The 24737-nt window shown below is 41.3% G+C and overlaps 1 protein-coding gene across 3 annotated transcripts in view; it reads right to left on the reverse strand.

The window, feature by feature from the left end:
* Window positions 1-728: 728 nt before the first annotated feature.
* Window positions 729-24737, reverse strand: part of ldah (lipid droplet associated hydrolase) — a 265023-nt gene continuing 241014 nt past the window's right edge. For all 3 annotated transcript variants that reach the window (XM_078213073.1, XM_078213075.1, XM_078213074.1), the window contains 2 exons: window positions 16314-16396; window positions 729-1540 (listed from right to left, as the gene is read on the reverse strand). In XM_078213073.1, the coding sequence (XP_078069199.1) occupies window positions 1349-1540; window positions 16314-16396 (275 nt within the window). In that variant the 3' untranslated portion in view covers window positions 729-1348. The remainder of the gene's footprint in view (window positions 1541-16313; window positions 16397-24737) is intronic.

A 24737-nucleotide genomic window follows, 5' to 3' on the forward strand; every position in this document is an offset into this window, starting at 1 on the left:
CTATTCCTCTTCAGCTGACGATGGACTCAAAACCTAATTCTGTTACTCTCTCCACAGATGCTGTGAAACTTGTTGAGCTTATCCAGCATTTTCTGTTTTTATTTCAGATTTCTAGCATCTGCAGTATTTTGCCCATCTTCCTTTGTCGTGTCATTATGGTGGAGAGGCTGGTAGTAAAGGTCAGTTGGAAGAAATAGTCAAAGGACATGGTTCTGGTACTTGCTGTTTCAGTACCAGATACTTAAAGGCCCCAAAGGAGCCTTGCTGTCTGCCTCATTGACTAGAAAGAGCAGGAATGAAGTGTTAAAATAAATAACATATTAAGTTGGACCAAAATACAAACATAAAGTTGCTCTGTCAAAAATTACTTCATTTATTTGTAGTTTTGATGACTTTTTATAGTTGATCCTCAATAAACACCAGAGATTCTCCACCCTCCTAACCGCATGTTTCCTGGCGGTGGAAGACGGTGTGTTGTTTGCTAGCGGCAGGATTCTCTGGCCCCACAGCTGTCAATGAAATTTCCCATTCTTGTCACCCCATGCCGCTGCAAAATCCGCGAGTGGGGGTGCGCTGCTGGCGGGACGGGAGAACCCCGTTAGTGTGAATGGCCGGAGAATTCTGGCCAATATTTTTAGTAACTATATCAAAGACGATCGCCAAGTTCTACTAGGCATTATATGAAGTGTAGCTGCTCCAGGAGGAAATAAATCCTTATCAATATAGCTGCAGTTTCTTAAAATTTTATTTTAGACAAATGTCAGTGCCTGTAACAAACTCCAGACACAATTACACAATGTTTCCGACTACTGGAAATATCTTAATGGCTAATTTGGTCTTGACACGTTTCTGGTCAGGTGAGATCTGATGAATGTGAATTTGACAGATACAGCAGGATGATTTCAAAGCATATTGTAATATTTTCCCTTGCTGGTGTTTGGCAGGGGTTTGGAAGAGTTCCATCTATGCTTTTCAACAAACCTACAATGCTCTTTTGATTGAAAACTAAATCTAACCTAATGAACTACAAGTAGACTGAACACCAACAATTATTTGCCCATAAAAATAGCTCTGATATAAAACAGATTTCCTTGCATAGGGGCTGTACGTAGATATAAAAATTAGTGATCACAAATATTTTGAAAGCTGTAACTAAGTAGTCATTCTAGCAAATTATTTTCCAAGACCTGTCTGGGAGATATATCTAAATTTAGTTTATTTTTGTTTAAATAAGCTAGCCTTTGTTCAGTTCTAAAACATAACAGACTTAAAAGAGTATGTAATGGGTAATATATTATGTCATTTAAAAAGCATTTATATTTTACATTATACACATACTACAGCTCTATTACAATTTTGCTAGATCTGTACATAGCCAGTCGATAAGCATTTGAGCCATCTCTACATTGGCATCCAAAACAAAGGCATGACGAATTCCTCTTTGGCAGAGATGTATGGTCCCATCAGGAAAGCTTCTCTTCATATCTTCGTAATACTCGATTGGACACCAGTGATCATTATGTCCATAGTAAAAGATAAGCTAAAATGGAAACACAATGGCAGATCTTCAGGAAAGATTTGGTTACCAAATACAGCGTTGCATGAAATTCCACATTGAACTGTGAGATACTTAGAAACCATTTTAAGCCAAGCTTTTTCAATATTAATTATACACTGGTTTAAGATAACATTTCAACTTCCTAAGTATAGTTTAGTAAACCAAATGTTTTGGGAAATCATAATTAACAAAATTTTAAAAAGTTTATTTATTAGTCACAAGTAAGGCTTACATTAACACTGCAATGAAGTTACTGTGAAATTCCTCTAGTCGCCACACTCCGGTGCATATTTCATTAATATTTGGTCTCATTTCAACTAAAAATGCAATCTTATGCTATAAATACAGAAACAGTATGCGATTTTTAATATGCTGGCATCACAAGGTACGAAAAAACTGGTGTCTTTTGAAAACCAGACTTTCCAAGATCTAAAAGCATTGCATCTTAGATAACTGCATTAGCCACATCATTTTCTTCAACTTTACATTGGTGATCTGCCAATTATATTATCACGTTGGCTTAGTAAAGATTATGAATGTATTTTCAATACATTCATTACATATGAAGGTACTGGAAACTTCACATATATAATTATAGAGAAAATTAATCTGAAAAGAATGATTTACAACATACTGTGTTTGAAATTGAGCTTGGAAAGTTCTGTTCACTGCAAAAAAACATTGAGTAGTTTGGTTTAAGAAATTCCGAATGGAAAATGTCTGAAGATTCCTATAAAGTTCCAAAAGGCTTTGTAAAATATTTACTAGACCTTTCTTTACAGAACTCAGGGGATTATAATCACAGAAAACTACAATTTGAAAGCTATAATTATGAAGAATTTAAGCAAGCTACACTTGAGAAAAGTTTGTATTTTTCACATGAAGTTCATATTTCCAGTGACGGTGCAAACTGCAGCTGGTTTACAAAACTCAATGTGGGGCATTCAATAAAGATTAATCAAAGTAACTTTACACTTCAATTGTTAAATGATATAGCTTCCAATTATTTTGTACAAAATACTCAAAATAACATACTATGACCATTATTTACCATAGTTGTTACAAAAGCAAGTGACCAAAAGTTCAGAGCTCACAGTATGTCCAGATGATTGGGTATCTGGCCACAATATGGTTTAGAATAGTGTCAGAACACACCACTGGGCAAAACTCAGTGATGATATTTTTGGACACATAGAGGACAATCTTGGTATTCATGGACATTTGAAAAGAGCTTCAGCTGATCTGTGATTAGTTTTAATCCAAAATATGGTACATGGGTGATGTTGCAGGTAGGATGCAATAAATGATAGATTTACAGCATCGAGCATAAGATTGCATTTTTAGTTGAAATTAGACCAAATATTAATGAAATATGCACCGGAGTGTGGTGACTAGAGGAATTTCACAGTAACTTCATTGCAGTGTTAACGTAAGCCTTACTTGTGACTAATAAATAAACTTTTAAAAATGTTGTTAATTATGATTTCCCAAAACATTTGGTTTACTAAACTATACTTAGGAGGTTGAAATGTTATCTTAAACCAGTGTACAAAAGGTGAGAGTGACAGCCCAAAAGGGTATACTTTTCCAGTTGCTAAACCCAGTGCCATGGAAGAAGAATACTTGCTGGGAGACTAGAAAATTTGGCTCAGATCCACAAGACTGGGTTTACCAGATTTTGTGGGCCAAATGCAATTTTCCAACGGGTTTTAGGCTGCCATAAAGTCGTCTTGCTGCAAAGGCAACACAGTTGTATTTGAATATCACAATGTAATACAATTAAACCAGCAGGTCACGGTGGATTGAAAAAAGTCTGAAACATGTATTGTCTGACCACGATTAGGTTGAGATTCAGTGCTGCAGCCACACAGTGAATCATGCAGTCAATTTGCAGCCACCTAGCTCAAAACATGTCCTTGATAAATCTGATCAATGCAAACTTCAGAATTCCACAATAAGGTAATGATGACAAAGGCATTGTCAAGAGAAGGCAGGGATAGAAGAATCAAAGAGGAGGCGATGGCCTCGTGGTATTATTGCTGGACTATTATTCCAATAACTCAGCTAATGTTCTGGGGACCCGGGTTTGAATCCCACCATGACAGATGATCGAATTTGAATTCAATAAAAAATATCTAGAATTAAGAATCTACCGATTGTTGGAAAAACCCATCTGGTTCAGAAGGAAATCTGCCATCCTTACTCGATCTGGCCTACATGTGACTCCAGAGCCACCGCAATGTGGTTAACTCTTAACAAACTAGGGATGGGCAATAAATGCTGGCCAGCCAGTGACGCCCAGGTCCCATGAATGAATTAAAAAAATCCTAAATGAGATAATTTAAAAAAAATGCTTATCCTTAACTGAGATTTACTGAGGACAATAACCAAACATACAAAACAATGTTACAACAGTGGTGGGTTTGGCTGAGAACCCATTTGCTTAGTATCGGATTGGGCTTTGCCTACAAAAGGAATGCGCCTACAGGAATGTCCATGAGTGATAGAATTCTTAAAGAGGCCAATGTTTTTAACTACTTAGCATTTCCTGCAGAGGCCATAAGACATAGGAGCAGAATTAGGCCACTCGGCCCATCGAGTTTGCTCCACCACTCAAGTATGGCTGATATTTTTCTCATCCCCATTTTCCTGCCTTTTCCCCACACATTTTGGTGTTGACTCAATTTCTTTGCTGTTCTTATGAATGAAAATATTCATTTAAAAAAAAATGTTTCTTCTACAATGCATAACGTTGAATGGAATCAAAATTAGCCAAATAGGGGCACGGTAGCACAGTGGTTAGCACTGTTGCTTCACAGCTCCAGGGACCTGGGTTCGATTCCCGGCTTGGGTCACTGTCTGTGTGGAGTTTGCGCGTTCTCCTCGTGTCTGCGTGGGTTTCCTCTGGGTGCTCCGGTTTCCTCCCACAGTCCAAAAATGTGCGTGTTAGGTTGATTGGTCATGCTAAAATTGCCCCTTAGTGTCCTGAGATGCGTAGGTTAGAGGGATTAGCGGGTAAACGTGTGGGGATATGGGGGTAGGGCCTGGGTGGGATTGTGGTCGGTGCAGACTCGATGGGCCGAATGGCCTCTTTCTGCACTGTAGGGTTTCTACGATTTCTATGATAGTGTCTGCTAATTTACTGGACAGCTGTCTGAAACTGAAGAATTTGAAAGATTTCAGTTAGACAGGAAAAGCTGAAAGCACGAGGAGCTGGTACTTACACAGGAGCTCAGAGAGCAACAAATGAAGAGTCCCCTGGTGTTCACCAAGTCCAATTTAAAATAATGATGCTCATTGATTTTAAAGCATGATAAATGCAGTTTTTCAAGGCTGAAGTGTTACAAGGTAGAAGACTTTGCTTCCATAGGTAGCCCAAATGCAATCTACATTCAAAATTATACCATTGGCTTAAAATTAACATCCAAGTGGCTCGATTCACAGTAGGGCAGAGATCAGGTTTTGCCAGTTCTTCATTGGCGTAGAAGATTAAAGAAAAAGTGAAAGATAGTACCAGTTGTTAGCTTGAGGGAGCCCTTCAACCTCTGTTTACACTTTATTGCCTCCACATCTGGAACCTGGAATGATCTTTCCAAATAAAGAGTCAAAGATTACAGAATAGGTACTCCCCTTTGTCTTATGATTGGTATGTGTGGTTTTTCTCTGCCAGAGGTAACAATGAGAACTATATTGGAATTCTATCTATGAGATGTGTGCCATCAGCAGCTACATTGAACATGTTGCACCCAGAGAGCTTGGTTTTGTAACTTTCCATATTTAAAGGGTCACAGGCTGAAAACATTATTTAGAAAAAACGTGAGCAGTTGCTAATGTGTGATGCATGCTCTCTCTGATGCAATATCAAATATAATGAAATGCTGCTAACAAGTATTATACGATTATAAATTTAGGTAAAGTGTCAGCAAACTTTACGAACTTGTGGAGTGTTTATTTCTGCCTCCTTGAGATAGCAATCCCTCTAATCAATCCTCCCTCAATGATGTTCAGCCAGGTTCACTCTGGCATTGCTATTCACTAGAAAATATCACTGTCTTTAAAACCACTCTCTGCAGGAACACCAGCAGCTGGACAGCAAAGCTGCATCATGGAATGGCATCTTATAGGATGACAGTTTTAAAGGTGGCTAGCTGTCTTTGTGAACTGTTAACATCAGGCAATCCACCCATTGAATTTGCTTGCTGGGTTTCTGTTGCATCGTATATATCACATATTCTGTGGACAAGAGCTAACTTTATATTAAAGTACAAGGCAAGTCAAAAGTGCTGCAGGCGCACACAACTACATTATCAATCTCCATCTCATTCAGCAGAAGTGAAAAATGGAAAGACTTGCAAACATAAATGACAGACACTAGATTCTAAATACAAAAAAGGAACACAGGGTAAAAAGATCTGGAACATCCGCAAGGGTTCTCTTCTGGGAGTTTGGTTGAAATGATGGAGATGGTATATTTCACTAATAGATCATAGAATCATAGAAACCCTACAGTACAGAAAGAGGCCATTCGGCCCATCGAGTCTGCACCGACCATAATCCCACCCAGGCCCTACCCCCATTATCCCTGCATATTTTACCCGCTAATCCCTCTAATCTACGCATCCCAGGACACTAAGGGGCAATTTTAGCATAGCTAATCAACCTAACCCCCACATCTTTGGACTGTGAGAGGAAACCGGAGCACTCAGAGGAAACACACGCAGACACGAGGAGAATGTGCAAACTCCACACAGACAGTGACCCAAGCCGGGAATCGAACCCAGGTCCCTGGAGCTGTGAAGCAGCAGTGCTAACCACTGTGCTACCATGCCGCCCCACTGTGCTACCATGCCGCCCCAATAATGGCCATTAATCAAAGGGCCCATTGGCCTTCGGCTGTACTGCAAATCACTGACTCTCTGCATTTGAAATGCATCAATGACAACATTTCTCCAGAATTTCTGCTGTGTTACAGTGGAAGACTGGGAGAGCTCAATGAAATGTCCTCCCTATTAACACTAAAACAGCACAAGGGGTGTCCTTTGCATCTTTATTTAAAGGTGACCCTCTTCTTTTTGTGAATACCACCTACATGCTTGATGCTTTCATGCTTTTCAGAACAGTGGATCATTTTTGGGGTGGGGTGGGGGAGAAAAATCAAAGCGTGATGTCACAAGAAAATAGTAAGAAGTTTCACAACACCAGGTTAAAGTCCGACCGGTTTATTTGGAATCATGAGCTTTCGGAGAGCTGCTCCTTCATCAGGTGAGTTACTGTGCCCACCTCAGTCCAATGCTGGCATCGCCACATCATTAGAAAATAGGTAAGTCATGGGTTGGTGAGTGTTTATCTTCTTTTCGCTAATCTAGGGAAAGATTTTCAGTTGTGCAGAGTAAAATAGCAAAGGAATTAAGAATGGATTATGAGCACAGAGCAGCTTCAATTCAGTGCAGATCCTCCCAGGATGTAAGAGAAATTGGCAAGTGTGGAAAGATGGTGAGGTGGAGGTATGAGGTGCTTCTTGACATTTATATTTAAAAAATCCCAAAATAGCTAAATTAGAACATGGGCTAAATTATAATACAGAGCTAAAGCATGTAATTAAATTTAATAAATTAAACAAGGCTATTACCTGGATTAAAAACTATAAATAGAAATTTGAATTATATTTCAAAATTTAAAATTTTAATTAGTTAAGCAAAATACAAGAAAGATGACAGGGCAGCTGACGTGTTGCAGCTGCAACATGTAGGTGCTGGTGCACATTATTGTGAAGCACAACACCATGTCGATAGTAAGTGTCTGCAGCGTGAGGAACTTTGACTCAGTCTTGATGCGTTAAGTCCAAGCTTCAGACGCTATGATGTATCAGAGGGAGAGAATTACCTGGACATTTTATTCCAGAAAGCAGTCACATCCCTTAGGTTAACTACTTCATATTTGGTCTATAATAAGGGAGAGGCGAATGTGACTACAAGTAAGGTAGGTATGGAGATCCAGAAGGTGGCAATGAAGGTGGCTCAGACCTTGTACTTGATCAACAGGCAAAAAGTTCTTGCCTCTGTGGACAAGAGCATGGACTGCAAGATGGAAGCACTTTTAAGAAATAAAAGCAGAAAGTACAAAGAACAAAGAACAGTACAGCACAGGAAACAGGCCCTTCGGCCCTCCAAGCCTGTGCCGCTCCTTGGTCCAACTAGACCAATCATTTGTATCCCTCCATTCCCAGGCTGCTCATGTGACTATCCAGGTAAGTCTTAAACGATGTCAGCGTGCCTGCCTCCACCACCCTACTTGGCAGCGCATTCCAGGCCCCCACCACCCTCTGTGTAAAAAACATCCCTCTAATATCTGAGTTATACTTCGCCCCTCTCAACTTGAGCCCGTGACCCCTCGTGAACGTCTGATCTGGGAAAAAGCCTCCCACCGTTCACCCTATCTATCCCCTTCATAATCTTGTACACCTCTATTAGATCTCCCCTCATTCTCCGTCTTTCCAGGGAGAACAACCCCAGTTTACCCAATCTCTCCTCATAGCTAAGACCCTCCATACCAGGCACCATCCTGGTAAACCTTCTCTGCACTCTCTCTAACGCCTCCATGTCCTTCTGGTAGTGCGGCGACCAGAACTGGACGCAGTACTCCAAATGTGGCCTAACCAGCGTTCTATACAGCTGCATCATCAGACTCCAGCTTTTATACTCTATACCCCGTCCTATAAAGGCAAGCATACCATATGCCTTCTTCACCACCTTCTCCACCTGTGTTGCCACCTTCAAGGATTTGTGGACTTGCACACCTAGGTCCCTCTGTGTTTCTATACTCCTGATGACTCTGCCATTTATTGTATAACTCCTCCCTACATTATTGCTTCCAAAATGCATCACTTCGCATTTATCCGGATTAAACTCCATCTGCCACCTCTCCGCCCAATTTTCCAGCCTATCTATATCCTGCTGTATTGCCCGACAATGCTCTTCGCTATCCGCAAGTTAGAAACACTCAGCAGATCAGGGAGCATCCGTGGAAAGAGAACAGAGTAAACATTTTAGGTTGAAGATCTTTCATTAGAATTAGGAAAGTTAGAGAAGTAATGGTTTTGAACAAGGGGTGGGTAGGAACAGGTGTGCTGCTGTGGGGAAGCAAAATGATAGAAAACTCAAAACATACAAAGAAAGGGAAGCAAAATGCAGTTACAATCTGAAATTGTTGAACAGTGCAGCGAGCCAAGGACAGAGATGTCAGTGTGAGAGCAAGGTGGTGAATTAAAATGGTAGGCCACTAGATGCAAGCTGAAGACTGAACAGAGATGTTCCGCAAAGTGGTCACCCAATTTGCATCCTGTCTTCCAATGTAGAGAAGACAAAGTTGTGAGCCACAAATGCAATATAATAGATTGAAAGAATAACACTTAAGTCACTGCTTCACGTGGTACAAGTAATTGAAGCCTTGGATGGTGAGGAGAGGGGAGGTAAAAGGGCAGATGTTGCATTGTTTGTGCTGGCATGGAAAGGTACCATGGGAAGGGAATGGTGGGTTGGGAATGATTGAAGAATGGACCAGGGGATCATGGAGGGAGTTGTCTCTTTGGAATACTGAAAGAAGTGGGATGCTGAAGATGGCATCACAGTGGAAGTGGTGGAAATAGCAGAAAAAGATCCATTGAACAAAGAACAATATAGCACAGAAACAGGCCCTTCGGCCCTCCAAGCCTGCACTGATCATGTGTTTCTAAGAAGACCATCCGTTTGTATCCCTCTATTCCCATGGAAGCTGCTGGGGTGAAAAGTTAGGAATAGGGAATCCTATTATGGTTGAGAGGGGGAGGAAGGGGTGAGGGTAGAATTGCAAGAAATATGCCGGAAACTGTTGAGGGCCTTGTCAACCACATTGGGAGGGAATCTTCAGCTGAGGAAAAAGGAAGATATCTCAGAAGTGCTGGTGTGGAACAGATACAATGGAGAGGAGAAAGTGGGAGAATGGAATGGAATCCTCAGAGGATGTCGGATTCGTGGAAGTGTAGCCAAGGATCTTTGTTGCAACGGAGGAAGCTTTTCAAGTTTTAATGTGACTTCTACTTTGCCACAAAAATGTATTAAAGGAAACAAATAACAGAGCAGGATTCAGTGAGGGTATTTTTTTCAAAATACTAGAAAAATTCCAATTAAAAGACCAGGTAATGAATTTGTTTCTAAGTGTTCCTGAAAATTGGACGTAATGTTGAGTGACCCTGACGATCAAACACAACTGGAGTCCACTCACAACTGAGAGTCATGGGTGTGGCCAGTTTGAAGGGCAGAGATGTATTTGGACAGAATGTCTGATGGCTGGGCGTAAACAATCGAGTATACTATTGGAGTTAACGTGCGCAACTCATTTACACCCAAAATTCTGTGATCTTTTAAGCCACATAATTTGTTTGCTCCCAGATTATGTGTGTATATTAGTGCACATGTGAAGGAAACTCTAAGCCAGTTAACGTCACTGCAGTCCATGTGCAGAATCCTTTCATGCCATTAGTATGGTGGATGAGAAAGTCAATTCTGACCTATCATAAGGTAAGATTTGAAAAATTAAAAAAAACTCTTCTATTATATATTATTTATAAATCATGGATTTTGAAGTATAGCTGTTAATAAAGAATCAATAAAGTCCCTAATCATAAAATAAATAGCTAAATGTTTAATGCCTGAAAAAGATCTTTGACATGGCTCACATTTGATAGATTAGACTTTAACTGACAGAAGGAAAAATACAATGGTAATACAATTTCCACAAGTAGTAGGAAGCTCATTATCGTGATTATGACTGTTTATTTTAAAGCAATCAAGCAACTTTGGTGCAGAAATATTGCTAATAAACATTCCATATCTAGATGAAAGACAAGCTCGAAAACAGCCAACCGCAATTAGTAATGAAAAGCTCTCTGGGGAAATGCAATGAGTTGCATCTATCACTAGAAGTGATTAAAGTGCCTCTGGAACTACAGCATGTTTCCAGCTGTTACCACTAAATCACAGAAAATCCATGGTGTTTATTTGATTTCCCCCCCCCCCCCCTAAATCATTATATTTCATGAAGTACAGCTTTGAGATTTCACAAAACAGACACACATTTTGGCAAAAACATTGATAGAGGCAGCTGGCCATAAGACCCAATAGCACCATTGTAACAAACTCTTTTTCATGATAGATACCATTATAGTCCTGTAAATGGAATTTATTTTAATCGATTTGTTGGTGCCCTATGATGTGGTAGGCTGTCAAAAATAAAAGAAACATTGCGAGTCGCTCTTTCTGTAACTTTTTCTACTCCTCTTCCACTCTGTAATTCTTTCTGTTTCTCCGATTGTTTTTCTTTTTGTTCTTCACACTTTGGACTGAATAATATGGGGCCTGGACTGAAGCAAAGTTGGCATGGAGCTGACATGTTCTACACCGCCCCGTCCTGCAGCCTTAATACACTGCGGGACGGTTAAATGGGGCCAAGTGGAACTTCTGCCCCCCACTGGAAAGGACATCCTGCCCACTGGAGCTGCCAGCTAATTCGAATGACTGGCAGCTCCACCAATTCAGGCAACATCAAGAGCACTTCAGTGGCTGCTGGGACTGCAGGAGGAGAAGGAAGAAGGTCTGTGGACCACTGGAGCAGTTACATCTGGGGGCTTGGGCAGGGAGAATTTAGGTAGATCAGGAAGGGTGGCAGGGTAGGGTTGAAGGGATGAGTTTAAGTCTGTAGGCGGGAGGAAGAAAGTGGGGAGGGGGTGGTTCAATTTTAGGAGCGTCGTCCTGTGATTGGCAAAGGGCAGCCCCCAAAGAGTGAACCCCGACCCTAACTCCTTTCCTTCCTGCCCTTTGAGGAACATTTTCTTAAAATAAAAATTAGATTGCCTGCTCCTCTCCAGCTGCGCACATGAAATGTTTCATGGTATTGGCAGCATATGATCAGGGCCAACTGGTTTGATAGCAAGCTACTTAACACTGCTACTTAATAGTGCAATGAAATATAGGTTGGTTTGCTGTCCTGGCTTCTGTCATTAATCCCACTTTTGCACATTACAATGGCTGGGACTGAGAAAAAGGGATATAGACAGAGGAAAGAAAGGCTTGACTTAATTATTAAATTCAACTTAAATAATGCCCATTTCTCTTTCATGAATATACAATTTAACACTGACTGTTTTAAAGCATCCCTTCTTGATAGTGAAGGCGGGGAACCTGGTATGTGAAGAAGACCATTCTTGAACCTTTTCATATCACTAGGCAATGTAAGTAACATGGCGTGATTCGTTCTGTGATGTAACATCTGGTTTCTATTCCTACCTCCTCCTTTGAGTGTGGAATCCAAGGCTAATGTCATATGCAACCAGCTGCCGTTATTTCTGCTACTCTGTAGAAAATTATTTCTACCACAAGATGACGCTTCCCAGAACAAAGTGACAGTAAAACTCTAGAGATTAATAAAGGTTGAAACAGCCCAGACAAGGTGAAATCTTGTGAAGCTTCCAGGAGTTGAAAATGAGGTGTGTGGGGCACTTAATTGAGCGGAATGCAAAATGTCAGCTTCCCAATGGCAAGATGAAAGTTGTCAGTGGATTGAGGAAGGATTGTTTTTTTGATTTGATTTATTGTCACATGTATTAATATACAGTGAAAAGTATTGTTTCTTGCATGCTATGCAGACAAAGTATACCGTTCATAGAGAAGGAGGGTGCAGAATGTAGTGTTACAGTCATAGTGAGAGTGTAGAGAAAGATCAACTTAATATAAAGAAGGTCCATTCAAAAGTTTGATGGCAGCAGGAAAGAAGCTGTTCTCGAGTTGGTTGGTACATGACCTCAGACCTCTGTATCTTTTTTCCGACGGAAGATGGTGGAAGCGAGTATGTCTGGGGTGCATGGGGGTCCTTGATTATGCTGGTTGCTTTTCCGAGGCAGTGGAAAGTATAGACAGAGTCAATAGATGGGAGGCTGGTTTGAGTGATGGACTGGGCTCTTTATCGTTTCTTGCGGTCTTGGACAGAACAGGAGCCATTCCAAGCTGTGATACAACCAGAAAGGATGCTTTCTATGATGTATCTGTAAAGATTGGTGAGAGTTGTAGCGGACATGTCAAATTTCCTTAGCCTCCTGAGAAAGTAGAGGCATTGGTGGGCCTTCTTAACTATAGCGTTGGCGTGGAGGGATCAGGACAGGTTGTTGGTAATCTGGACACCGAGAAACTTGAAGCTCTCGACCATTTCCACTTCATCCCCATTGATGATGGGGGCATGTCCTCCACTATGCTTCCTGATGTCGATGACTATCTCCTTCATTTTACTGAGATTGAGGGAGAGATTATTGTCATTGCACTAGTTCACCAGATTCTCAATCTCTTTCCTGTACACCGTCTCATCATTGTTTGAGATTCGACCCACTACGGTGGTGTCATCAGCAAACTGGAAAATCGAGCTGGAGGGGAATTTGGCCACACAGTCATAGGTGTATAAGGGGTATAGTAAGGGGCTGAGGACATAACTTTGCGTGAATATTAGTGTTGAAGGCTGAATTACAGTCAATAAATAGGAATCTAATGTCTTTGTTATCCAGTTGTTCCAGAGTTGAGTGTCGGGCCAGGAAGATGTGTCTGCTGTGGGCTTGTTGCAGTGATCGGCAAACTGTAGCGGATCCAGGCAATCTGGGAGGCCGGAATTGATTTGTGCCATGACTAACCTTTCGAAGCACTTCATAATGATGGATGTCAGAGCCACCAGACTATAGTCAATTAAGGCATGCTGCCGGGCTTTTCTTTGGTACCGGGATGATGGTTGTCTTGAAGCAGAAAGGGACCTCGAATTGGTGTAAGGATAGGTTAAAGATGCCTGCGAATATCCCTGCCAGCTGGTCCGCACAGGATCCGAGTTCTCGTTCGGGTACCCGATCCGGGTCAGTCACTTTCCATGGGTTGACTTTCAAGAAGGCTGATCTGATGTCTATGATGATGACCTCGGATACAGGTTCGGATACAGGCTTCCAGGCAGAAGGCGTGTTCTCGCTGACCTCTTGCTCAAAACAGGCAAAGAATGCATTGAACTCATCGGGGAAAGGTGCATTGGTGTCGGTGATTCTACATGTAGCCTGTAATGTCTTGTCACAAGTCATAGGACCCAGGACAAGGTTAATGGAGTGGGGATTGAGGAAAGGTCAAAGTTGACTGTATAGGACAAGATGCATGATGGCTGAGGTTGGTGTTGAGAATCCTTGTGAGGCTATCATTATTATGGAGTAAATCTCACAGCAACATTGAGAGTATGCTGTCCTATTTACCCCATTCCTCCATCAATGACATCAGGAAAAATAAGAACTGGTGCAATCAGGTGAGCTTTTAATTACTAACAAGCAATCTCTCTGGCACTGAAAATCTAATTATACAAATGTAAAGTAACATTACTTCAGAATTTTATGAAGATGCCAGAACAAAAAATAACATTTTTTTTCTATTTTTTCTATCTTCCTCTTTTATTCTTCTAAACTTAATGTCATCTTTCCTTCTCAATCTTTATTTCACTTTCTGTCCATGATACACATCTAATTGATAAGTCCTGATTTATATTTCCTGACTTAGATTCAGTCGGGATTCCTCAATCTGGTTGAAGAGCCTGGCTCTTTCTTGCCCTGCTCACAGATACCACGGATCCCCTGTAGAGTTCACCGTGCTGGATCAGATGCCCAATAACAGTAAGCCTTCACCTGAATCCTGCAAAGCTCTGTGCAGCAGCTGTCAGCACACTGTTCCTTTGTCACTGACTGAAAAATCTGGGCAATAGTAACAAGTCTATGACAAGCAATGTTATTTTTGCTGAAAATCTGGGGCGGCATGGTGGTACAGTGGTTAGCACTGCTGCCTCACAGCGTCAGGGACCCGGGTTCAATTCCGGCCTCGGGTCACTGTCTGTGTGGAGTTTGTACATTCTCCCCCCTGTCTGCGTGGGTTTCCTCCGGGTGCTCCGGTTTCCTCCCTTAGCCCAAAGATGTACGGGTTAGGTTGATTGGCCATGCTAAATTGACCCTAGTGTCAGGGGGATTAGCGGGGTAAATATGTGGGGTTACGGGAATAGGGCCTGGGTGGGATTGTGGTCGGTGCAGACTCTATGGGCCGAATGGCCATCATCTGCACTGTAGGGATTCTATGAGCGCATCATGCAATATGGAGCATGTAAAACTGGGTTACTGAGCTCAAGGTGGGTATTAAATGCAGTAAGAGTCGTGTTGCTGGCAGGAAGGTAAACAGAATCAGCTTACACACTATAATAACAGGAATAAATGATCTTCAATATAACACTATGTTCAGCTAGTCACATGATGCAAATTTAGATGCTGTAAAATCGAAGTATGAAAACTAATTAAGCAATCTGCTACATTATATTTTTAATGGTGAACAGCCTACAGGATATTCCAGTCTTTCATGACATTCAAAGTTTCACTGGCATTGGATGCCAGTGAAGCGGTTTTCCACATGAATTTCAAGTACATGGACTGGATTTTACGTCCGCAAGTCGGTGGAAGGTACACAGAATGTAAGACAGGGTGTGATGATGTTTTGTCGGCAATACCACATCATCACGTCAGTCTCCTAAACCTAAATCACGGCGGACAATGGGCAACCTATCTGCCATTTTGAAATTACTAATCAACAAACTATTGATCTTGTTAACAATCCAATTGTCTGCAATTTTTCATCGCCCACTGCATTTTTGGGTGTTGGATGGGAAGGCGTTTGGAAGTGTTTTAGTGTAGCTATGAGAAAATCACACAAAAGCAGTATAAAAGGCCTTTTACTGGGCTGTTGTTGAATGTAACAGAAGAAATAGCTGGGGAAAATCCATATGATTTATGATTTTAAAAAAAATATTTTTTGGGCCTTCAATAAAAAATAAAGATTGACTCTGAGAGCAGGGGACCTTTACAATTCTAGCCGGGACTGACTGACTTCCTGTTTGTGACATCACCCTCTGCCACATGACAACTCAGCCTACAGTGTTGATTGGGCACCTCTCATTGCCTCGTACCCACCTGTTGCTAATTGGCGCTGACTATTATGAATATATGTTGTCCCCTTAAGTTTCTTCTGTTATAGATACTGGTATCAAATTGTTACCTGAAACATAACTGAGGCATATAGAGAAAGAGCAATGAAATAGGATTGAAGTGGAGAACTTTGACATGCAATTAGCTCCAGTAAAGTCATATTGAGCTGAAATTTCTATTTTTTTTTTAAAGAAACACATTTAATAAATAGTAAATGTTATTTTAAACTAAATGTTTCCATTTGGATGGAGTCCATTAAGTGATGAGCACTGTACTTAGTACTTAATCTTTCTCCTTTAGATTATTTCAGATTTGCTTAATTGTGATGAATAATGTGTCTATCTACTAGCTATCTGTGTTTGTATTACTAGGAATACCTTTATCTATATTGGTGGATATCTTTTCCTTCAGCATATCAGGAGTGGAGTCCACTTCATTCTAACATAGAAAGTAAACTGTTCCTGAACTGACCCACACCGGTGGGTGACTTTTATATTTCAAGCCATAAATTTATGGAAAAATGGTATTGTTTCAAATGAAATCTCCCAAATGCTCAATTTCTAAAGAAAGGCCGTTTCCACAAATCTAACTGAAAATGTAAACAGTTGCATCTTGTGTATGGACATAATATGTATGATAACAATATGATAGCAAACCATCAGTATTTTGACAACAGATTTGAAACAAGAATACCTTGTCCAAATACCGTCCTATGGTTGAATCATCTCTCTGCACAACTTGTATCATTTCCTGGCTTCCCATATACATGCCATTAGCTGCAAAGAAATAAAAATTTCATTAAGCAGATAATCCAAAGACCAAACAAAGCAATTAAAAAAACTTTTCTTCACAATAAAAGCAATCGGGTAAAATAATGTAGTTGTCTTTAAAATACTTACTAGACAACACCCATCTAACTAAAGTTTTTTTTATTAGAACACTGATTATAGGGTAATATGATAGGTTTGTTTAAAATCATGATAAGATGGCACAATTAAATAGAAATGGATATAATAAGTTTGTTTTAAAACAGAAAACCAGAGAGAAATGTCTTTGCAAAGTACACTTCCACTTTTAGTACTGGGGTCAAAGTAAGTAGTCTCACAACACTAGGGTAAAGTCCAACAGGTTTATTTGGCAGCACGAACTTTTGGAGCACTGCCCCTTCATCAGGTGAGTGCCGTTGAAGGTCCTGTGCGGTGAAGAAGTCTTGTTCGAACCTGTGCATGAAAATGTTGGCATATTGAGGTGCGAATTTGGTCCCCATGGCTGTTCTGTGTGCCTGGATGAAGAACTGGTTGTTGAAGGTGAAGACATTGTGGTCCAGGATGAAGTGAATGAGTTGTAGAATTGCGTCTGGAGATTGGCAGTTGTCAGCGTTGAGTACTGAGGCAGTTGCAGCAATGTTGTTGTCGTGGGGTATGTTGGTGTAGAGTGCCGAGACATTCATTGTGATGAGGAGTGTTCCTGGTTCAACTGCTCCATGTGTGCTGAGTTCCTGTAGGAAGTCCGCAGTGTCGCGACAGAAACTGGGGGTTCTTTGTACGGTGGGTTTCAGGATGCCCTCGACGTAGCCGGAGAGGTTCTCACACAGGGTTCCATTGCTTGATACGATGGGACGGCCGGGTGTGTTGGCCTTGTGTATCTTCAGGAGGCAGTAGAGATCTCCAACGTGAGGAGTATGTGGAATGAGAGCACGGGGGTCCAGATTAAAGGTCTTGACCAGTCTGTTGAGTTGACTGGTGTGTTCTTTGGTCGGATCTGTGGGTAGCTGTTTGTAGTGTTCTATGTTGTCCAGTTGTTGGTACACTTCTTTGCAGTAATCCGTTCTGTTCAGTATGATGGTGGCCCCTCCTTCGTCTGCTGGTTGATGACAATGTTGCGATTGGTCTTGAGAGTGCGGATGGCGTTGCGTTGTGCTTGGGTGTCGTTCGGGGTTATTTTATGAGTGCAACTGCTGAAATCTGGCATTGACGCACCTCCTGACGGCTTGGGCATACATGTCGAGTTGAGGGCAGCGCCCTTCTGGAGGAGTCCAATTCGACTCTTTCCTCTTCGGTTGCTGCACCGTGGATCCCTCTGTCGGCTGTTCTGGTTCATTGGCTGTCTCATTGGGTTCGCTGTTGGCCTCTTGAGGTTTGTGGAAGAACTCCCGGAGCCTCATTCGCCTGATGAGTTCCTCTGTGTCCGCCATGAGACTGATGGGGTCCATTTTGGTCTTGGGGCAGAAATTGAGCCCTTGGCTGAGAACTTCGATTTCATTTGGTTGAAGGGTGTAGTTCGACAAGTTGACAATGGACTTCATTGCAGTGGTACTGTTTTCTACTGTGATACCGGGGGAGGCTTGGTTGCTGCTGGTGGTGATGCCGAGTTTCTCAAGTTTCCTGTTCTTGGTGTGCATGTAGATGGCGTAGTTCCATTATCTCATCTGTTTGGCAGTGTTTCGCAGCTGGTCTACGTCCTGATCACAAGTTGAGAATATGGACTCTATCTTGGTTTCCAGTTGCAGTGTCTGCTATAGGCATTCACCTGATGAAGGAGCAGCGCTCTGAAAGCTTGTGCTGCCAAATAAACTAGTTGGACTTTAACCCGGTGTTGTGAGACTTCTTACTGTGCCCAGCCCAGTCCAACGCCGGCAACTTCACATCAGTACTGGAGTCAGAATTGTATCACAGTGCCTGAATTGCTGCTTTTGGCTCACATCATCTAAATTTAGCACAGACTTGGAATCAAACATAGGGCCTTGTAGTCTTGGTGGTTAAGCATTCATGTTCTGTGGACCCCAATTTTCTTTTCTTTATCTACTTTCTTCTCTATGTTCCTCCATCCCGTCATATACTTCTCCATGGTGAGAGTGGACCTGCACACATCCTCAAGTGGAAAAGTACCTCTGGTTCATTCTTGTTCTTTCACCGGCAGTTGGCACTTCAGCAGCCAGTGACAGATCATCCTTTCCATTTCTCCAGCAAATGCCTTGCCTCCACTTGGCAATTTGCCCAATAACACAGTTGAGATTAGGGCCTCACCTTCAGGGGAAACCTTGAAATAATTTCCAAATGAGTCCCTTTGCTCACCTAAATCTAGGTTCTTAAAAAAAAAAAATCAACTACAAAAATTGGCGATTTTTATACCAGTTAAGCCATGTTATTTCAGACAATTTTCAGCAAATATTATCGGCAAGAGATGTCTGGATCACAAATATGTATATTGTGTCTCCTGTGTATATCGACGAATGCAATTGCATCACAATTCCCAGGAACTTTAAAGGTGAACCAATTAAAATAATAATCAATTTCACAGCTCAGCAAAGTTAATGAACAGTCCTTAAAGGGAGATACTATATTCTAAGGAAGCATACTCATTTGGATATTATCTAATAATAAAGATAGTTTTCTAAGACACAGAGCCTTTAAAAAAAAGGGGCATTTGTAAATAGCTTGAATTCCTCAATGTATAATCAGAATTCAGTAGGCAAGAGTGGGCCAAAACTACTCAGATATCTATCAGCCTTTTTACTTGAGTTTTCATTCTCTCTGAGACACAAAAAAGTAGATTTTCACCTTGCTGCCCATTGTAAAACTAGGTAAGAAGTTTAACAACACCAGGTTAAAGTCCAACAGGTTTATTTGGTAGCAAAAGCCACACAAGCTTTCGGAGCTGCAAGCCCCTTCTTCAGGTGAAGAAGGGGCTTGCAGCTCCGAAAGCTTGTGTGGCTTTTGCTACCAAATAAACCTGTTGGACTTTAACCTGGTGTTGTTAAACTTCTTACTGTGTTTACCCCAGTCCAACGCCGGCATCTCCACATCATTGTAAAACTGACAGTGGAAATCCTTTGCCCATTTTCATTCCAATCAGGAATTTGCTCACTTCCCAAATGGGTCAAATTATTCTACGGTCTTAGGCTGAACAGCCTAAGATGAACAGACCCTCATGCCTTAAAGTCCTCTAAATTCAAGGCTAAACTGCAGTTTCAACATCTTTTTGTTGCTACAACGAACAGCCCTAAATAATTTTTTAAAAGTAACTTGTGTCACAATAAGTTCCAACTCTGGATAAGGCAGATGGGTAATTCACAGTGAGAAGGACTGTTCCTCTGTCATCAATCTGTGTTGCGTTAGTTTGACCATAAGTATGCTCTTAAAGAATTTGCTTCCCTACAGTGTTTTATAAAATGGCATTTAGCCAATGAAAGGTTTCCTCTGCGGAACATTTGTTTCACATTATTTATCAGAATATGAAAGATAATTAAAAGATATAACCCCTTTGTCAATTAGGAAGATTAAATGTGAGCTGTGTACACATGAGTGCATAAAGATACCTGGCCTTTGTTTAAAACTCAGAAAAAACTATCTGCGAAAAAGAAAAAAAATCAGAATAAAATTTAAAAAGTGAACTTTAAACAATGGCATGCCTTAAACATATGGTACTGCCACTGCACCCATACCTGCACTTGATTTTGGAGTAAGCAACTTAGTGATTTCCTCCGACTAGAGTTTGGTGATTTATATTTGTGCTTTAATGGAATCCATTAGTGATGTTTGAGCAGCGGGTGTGACACTATTGAAATGCCACTTAGCTTCTGTTTCACAGCAGAAACATTTCATTAGTGGCAGAAGCAGTTTGTGAGCTTTGAATGCCTGTATTGTGTTGCACACACTGAAAAGACCACGTTGGCTCATTGCTTGTGAACAAATACAGACTAAACACGTAAGTGTTCAGAATACCAAGCCAAATGCTCCAATTCACCTTTAAAACCTGGTCTCTCGTGTTTGGTAAGTTTAAAATTGCAGTCTCTATTTTACTTTTAAGTATTTTTAAGTATGAACAAATGGAAACTGAAAGCTGTTATTCTTTAAACTTGCAATACTGTAGCCTTAGAAATCATCATACAATCTGTACAGCGCAGGAGGAGGCCATTCGGCCCATCAAGTGCATCAACCACAATCCCATCCCAGCCCTATCCCCGTAACCCCATGTATATTAACTCTTAGAGCCTCTTGATCCTTTAGAGCTGAACTGAAAGTTAGCCAGCCAATAACAATACTAATTTTGGTTATAACTTTGAAGAATTATTACACATTGGGGATTGCAGCAATACTTCAGAAATACCTAGTGCCTCAAACCTTCATTGTTCCACTGGCGGCAGTCAAATCAGAAGCATGCACCAAGAAGCAATTCAGGTAACTTACTAAAACAAACAATCTGTGCAATTTGTTTTGTTTACATAATATCTGTTGGCAAAAATTGAACACGAACTCTCGAGCAGTAGTTTCTGCTCATGTTCTGCATTGCTTCATTCTCCTCTGGAGAACAGTGATGATAACACCCTGCAGCACTTGCTATAGAAGAAATATTAGTTTCGAAGAGTAATCCTGCAAAAGGTTATAATTACGACAGATTACACAGAAAAAAGACACAAGCAATTGCTTTTTTGTTCTATTTTGCATTGTAATTAGGAACATCCTCATTCTTTGAAGAGCAGCTCCATATACAATGTGGATCTGTAGTCACCCATGGGGTAAACACATGTGGCTAGTTCCTTTTAAGAAACTAATCTTCTTGCCTTGCTATTTCAGTCATGTGATATTTCCCTGCTCAGTGACAATGGTGGTTTGTTCTGAATGCATAATTAATTATTTGACTGGAGGAGTGCAGCAGACCTCGTCAAATAACAATGTGAGAAATTTGATGCAGAGAAAGTAGACCTGACATGGTTTGAGAAAATTAGGCTGGGTAGGAACTTTGAACTTAGGAACGTGAACTTCATGCCTCTGGTGGTAACTCTTGCTCATTCATTAATTCTGGACATCATAGGTGGAATTTTCCCATCCCGCCCATGGAAATCATAGCGGGCGGGGGTGAACCATGCAAAGGTCCATTGATCTTGGGCAGGATTTCCAGCCTTGCAGCGAACGCAGCCGGAAAATCCCAGCCCATATTTGAAAATGGATAATTTCGAGAATGCAGATGTTAGCACTGGAACTTTTAAGACCTCGTTGCAGTTTGGTCACTGGAGGACCAAGGTGTATGTCATTTTCAGCTATCATATCAAGATAAGAAATTTTGGTGAAACAAAATCTTACTCCTTGCAGCTGACTTCTGAATAGGTCTGAAGGAGGTCTTTTGGATCCTGTCCAATGATGGTCATGATAAACAGAATGAGTGTTCCTTCTCTTTTTGTCTCAGTCTATCAACCTTTTGAAAAGGTCACTATTAGGATAGAAACTTGGGTGTCTGTGTCAATTTGTATGATCTTCTTAGAGATCCTCGCCACTTTGAGCCGGCGGTTTGCAGTGTCAATGGTACATGTGATGTGAGATGCCGGCGTTGGACTGGGGTAGGCACAGTAAGAAGTCTCACACAGCAGGTTAAAGTCCAACAGGTTTATTTGGAATCACGAGCTTTCAGAGTGCTGTTCCTTCATCAGATAAGTGGTGAGGCTCACGCTCATGCCTTTACGCAGCATGGCTCTACCAACAGATTTTCTGTCTTCCTATTTGACAATCTGCCTACAAGTAGTGATTAGCATTGGTAGCTTTTTTATTCAACATTAATGAGTTCTGACCACAAAAATGGATTGGGCCTTCTGCTGACTGCACTGGATGGGTGGGCAGATGTGACAAGCTGGTAACCTGGAAACACAAATTGCTCCGACTGTGTCTCAGAGTTGGCTGCTTTTTTTTGGCTGAATTGTCCACGCGTAAAATGTCAACAAATCTGCCCTGTTCACTGAAACTATCTGACCTGCCGAGCAGTCTCAGGACTTTTTCTTTCTGCTCAGGAAGACTGAATGCTTGAAAGAAATTACAGCAAGTAACCAAACTCAAAAGTGCCTTTCTAAACAAATGGTGTAGTGATGTTCATGTTGATAAAAATAGAGTTTGCAGTGACTCTATGGTCAAATGGATGGTATTTTATGCTCTCCTACTTGGTGCATTTGAAGGTGGGGAGGGCATTTAAATGGGCACAATGGTGGTGGATGGGACCATACTACCTTGCTGTCTCCATGCCAATTACATCCATGGCAGGAATGCCTGCGGACCACTTCCCACCCTGATGCCAATTGAAGCCCTTAAATGGGCAATTAGTGCAGTTACTTGCTGTGCAGGCACACACGATAACCATTTTTTGCACAGTTATGTCCTATAACAGTGCTTAACACAAGCAAACAATTGATATTTCTTTGCAGGAATCGACTAAAAGATGAACTGAGTTTACAACACTGGAGAGTATTTTGCTTTATATTGCCTCTGGATCACCTTAACAGGTAGGGCTTTGGTGTAACACCACACTACAAATGAAACATCTCAACAATGCAGCATTCCCAAGGTTCATTTCAGAATCAACCTTAAAATCCTGGAGTGAACTTTGAATTTGTAAGCTTTGATTCAAAAGTCACTTGAGTCAACTGAGCCAAGTTAACATTTGAAAAATAAAAAGTTGCAGATGGGACAAAAATAGACTCAGAAGCAGCCATGGAGTGAATGAACACAAGCCAATTGCATCAATCATATTGTTGTGCATGAAAGCCATTTCAGGATGGGCAACAAATGCTGGCCTTGCCAATGATGTCTACAGCCCATGAAAGAATAAATGTAAAAGTCACATTTTAAACAAGAATCCGCAGACCAGGAATGCATATTATTATCTCAAACATAAATGTATACTTTTTGTGCTTGTTTTGATATCAAATGTGACTTCCATTTTTCTCTGGTACGTGCTATCATTGCAACACTGGTTACAATCTCCCATTTGACTATTTATCTGCCAAGATTAGCAATTGTGCATGGAACAAGAGCAGATTTGAAAAGGAGCATTGAAAAACAAATCAAACAAGTACATTGAATGTAAATAAGGAATTATTTAAAAGGGTTTTAATAGCTTCCATTATTTTACCACTGGTGCCAGCCAGCACTACTGAAGCATTTTCTGGCTTTCTGTCACTTGAAAGCAAAACAAAGAAGAAGATTCCAGCTGAATTATGAAAGATCACTAATGGAAATTGGCTTTTCCTTTGTTGAAACTGGATCATCTCAGACAACTCAGGGGCAGCTGAAAAGTACTGTTGGAAGACAATTTATTTGTTAGGACATATATTACATTAACTGGATGCAGTTCAAGATATTTTTTCTCTTTTTTTTTGGAAATGCAGATGAAGCAGTGAATAATGCAGAACACCACCAAAGCTGCAAGGAATAAAAGAGAATATAAGGTGGAAGAAGAATTGATTAGGTGACACCATCTCCTCCACAATAATCCTCAAAACCGGTGCCCCACAAGGCTGTGCCCTCAGCCCCTTACTATACTCCTTATGCACCAATGAGTGTGTAACCAAATTCCCCTCTAACTCAATTTTCAAGTTTGCTGATGACACCACCATAGTGGGATGGATCTCAAACAAAGAAACGGAGTACAGTAAAGAGATAGAGGATCTGGTGAACTGGTGCGACAACAATAATCTCTCCCTTACTGTCAACAAAACAATCATTGACTTCAGGAAGCTTAGTGGAGGACATGCCCCTGTCTGCATCAACGGGGATGAAGTGGAAATAGAACATAGAAAGCCACAGCACAAACAGGCCCTTCGGCCCACAAGTTGCGCCGATCACATCCCCACCTCTAGGCCTATCTATAGCTCTCAATCCCATTAAATCCCATGTACTCATCCAGAAGTCTCTTAAAAGACCCCAACGAGTTTGCCTCCACCACCACCGACGTCAGCCGATTCCACTCACCCACCACCCTCTGAGTGAAAAACTTACCCCTGACATCTCCTCTGTACCTACCCCCCAGCACCTTAAACCTGTGTCCTCTCGTAGCAACCATTTCAGCCCTTGGAAATAGCCTCTGAGAGTCTACCCTATCCAGACCTCTCAACATCTTGTAAACCTCTATCAGGTCACCTCTCATCCTTCGTCTCTCCAGGGAGAAGAGACCAAGCTCCCTCAACCTATCCTCATAAGGCATGCCCCCCAATCCAGGCAACATCCTTGTAAATCTCCTCTGCACCCTTTCAATGGCTTCTTTCCTGTAATGAGGTGACCAGAACTGCGCGCAGTACTCCAAGTGGGGTCTAACCAGGGTCCTATAAAGCTGCAGCATTATCTCCCGACTCCT

The sequence above is a fragment of the Mustelus asterias genome, chromosome 5 (genome assembly GCF_964213995.1).
Source record: "Mustelus asterias chromosome 5, sMusAst1.hap1.1, whole genome shotgun sequence".
Lineage (NCBI taxonomy): Eukaryota > Metazoa > Chordata > Chondrichthyes > Carcharhiniformes > Triakidae > Mustelus > Mustelus asterias.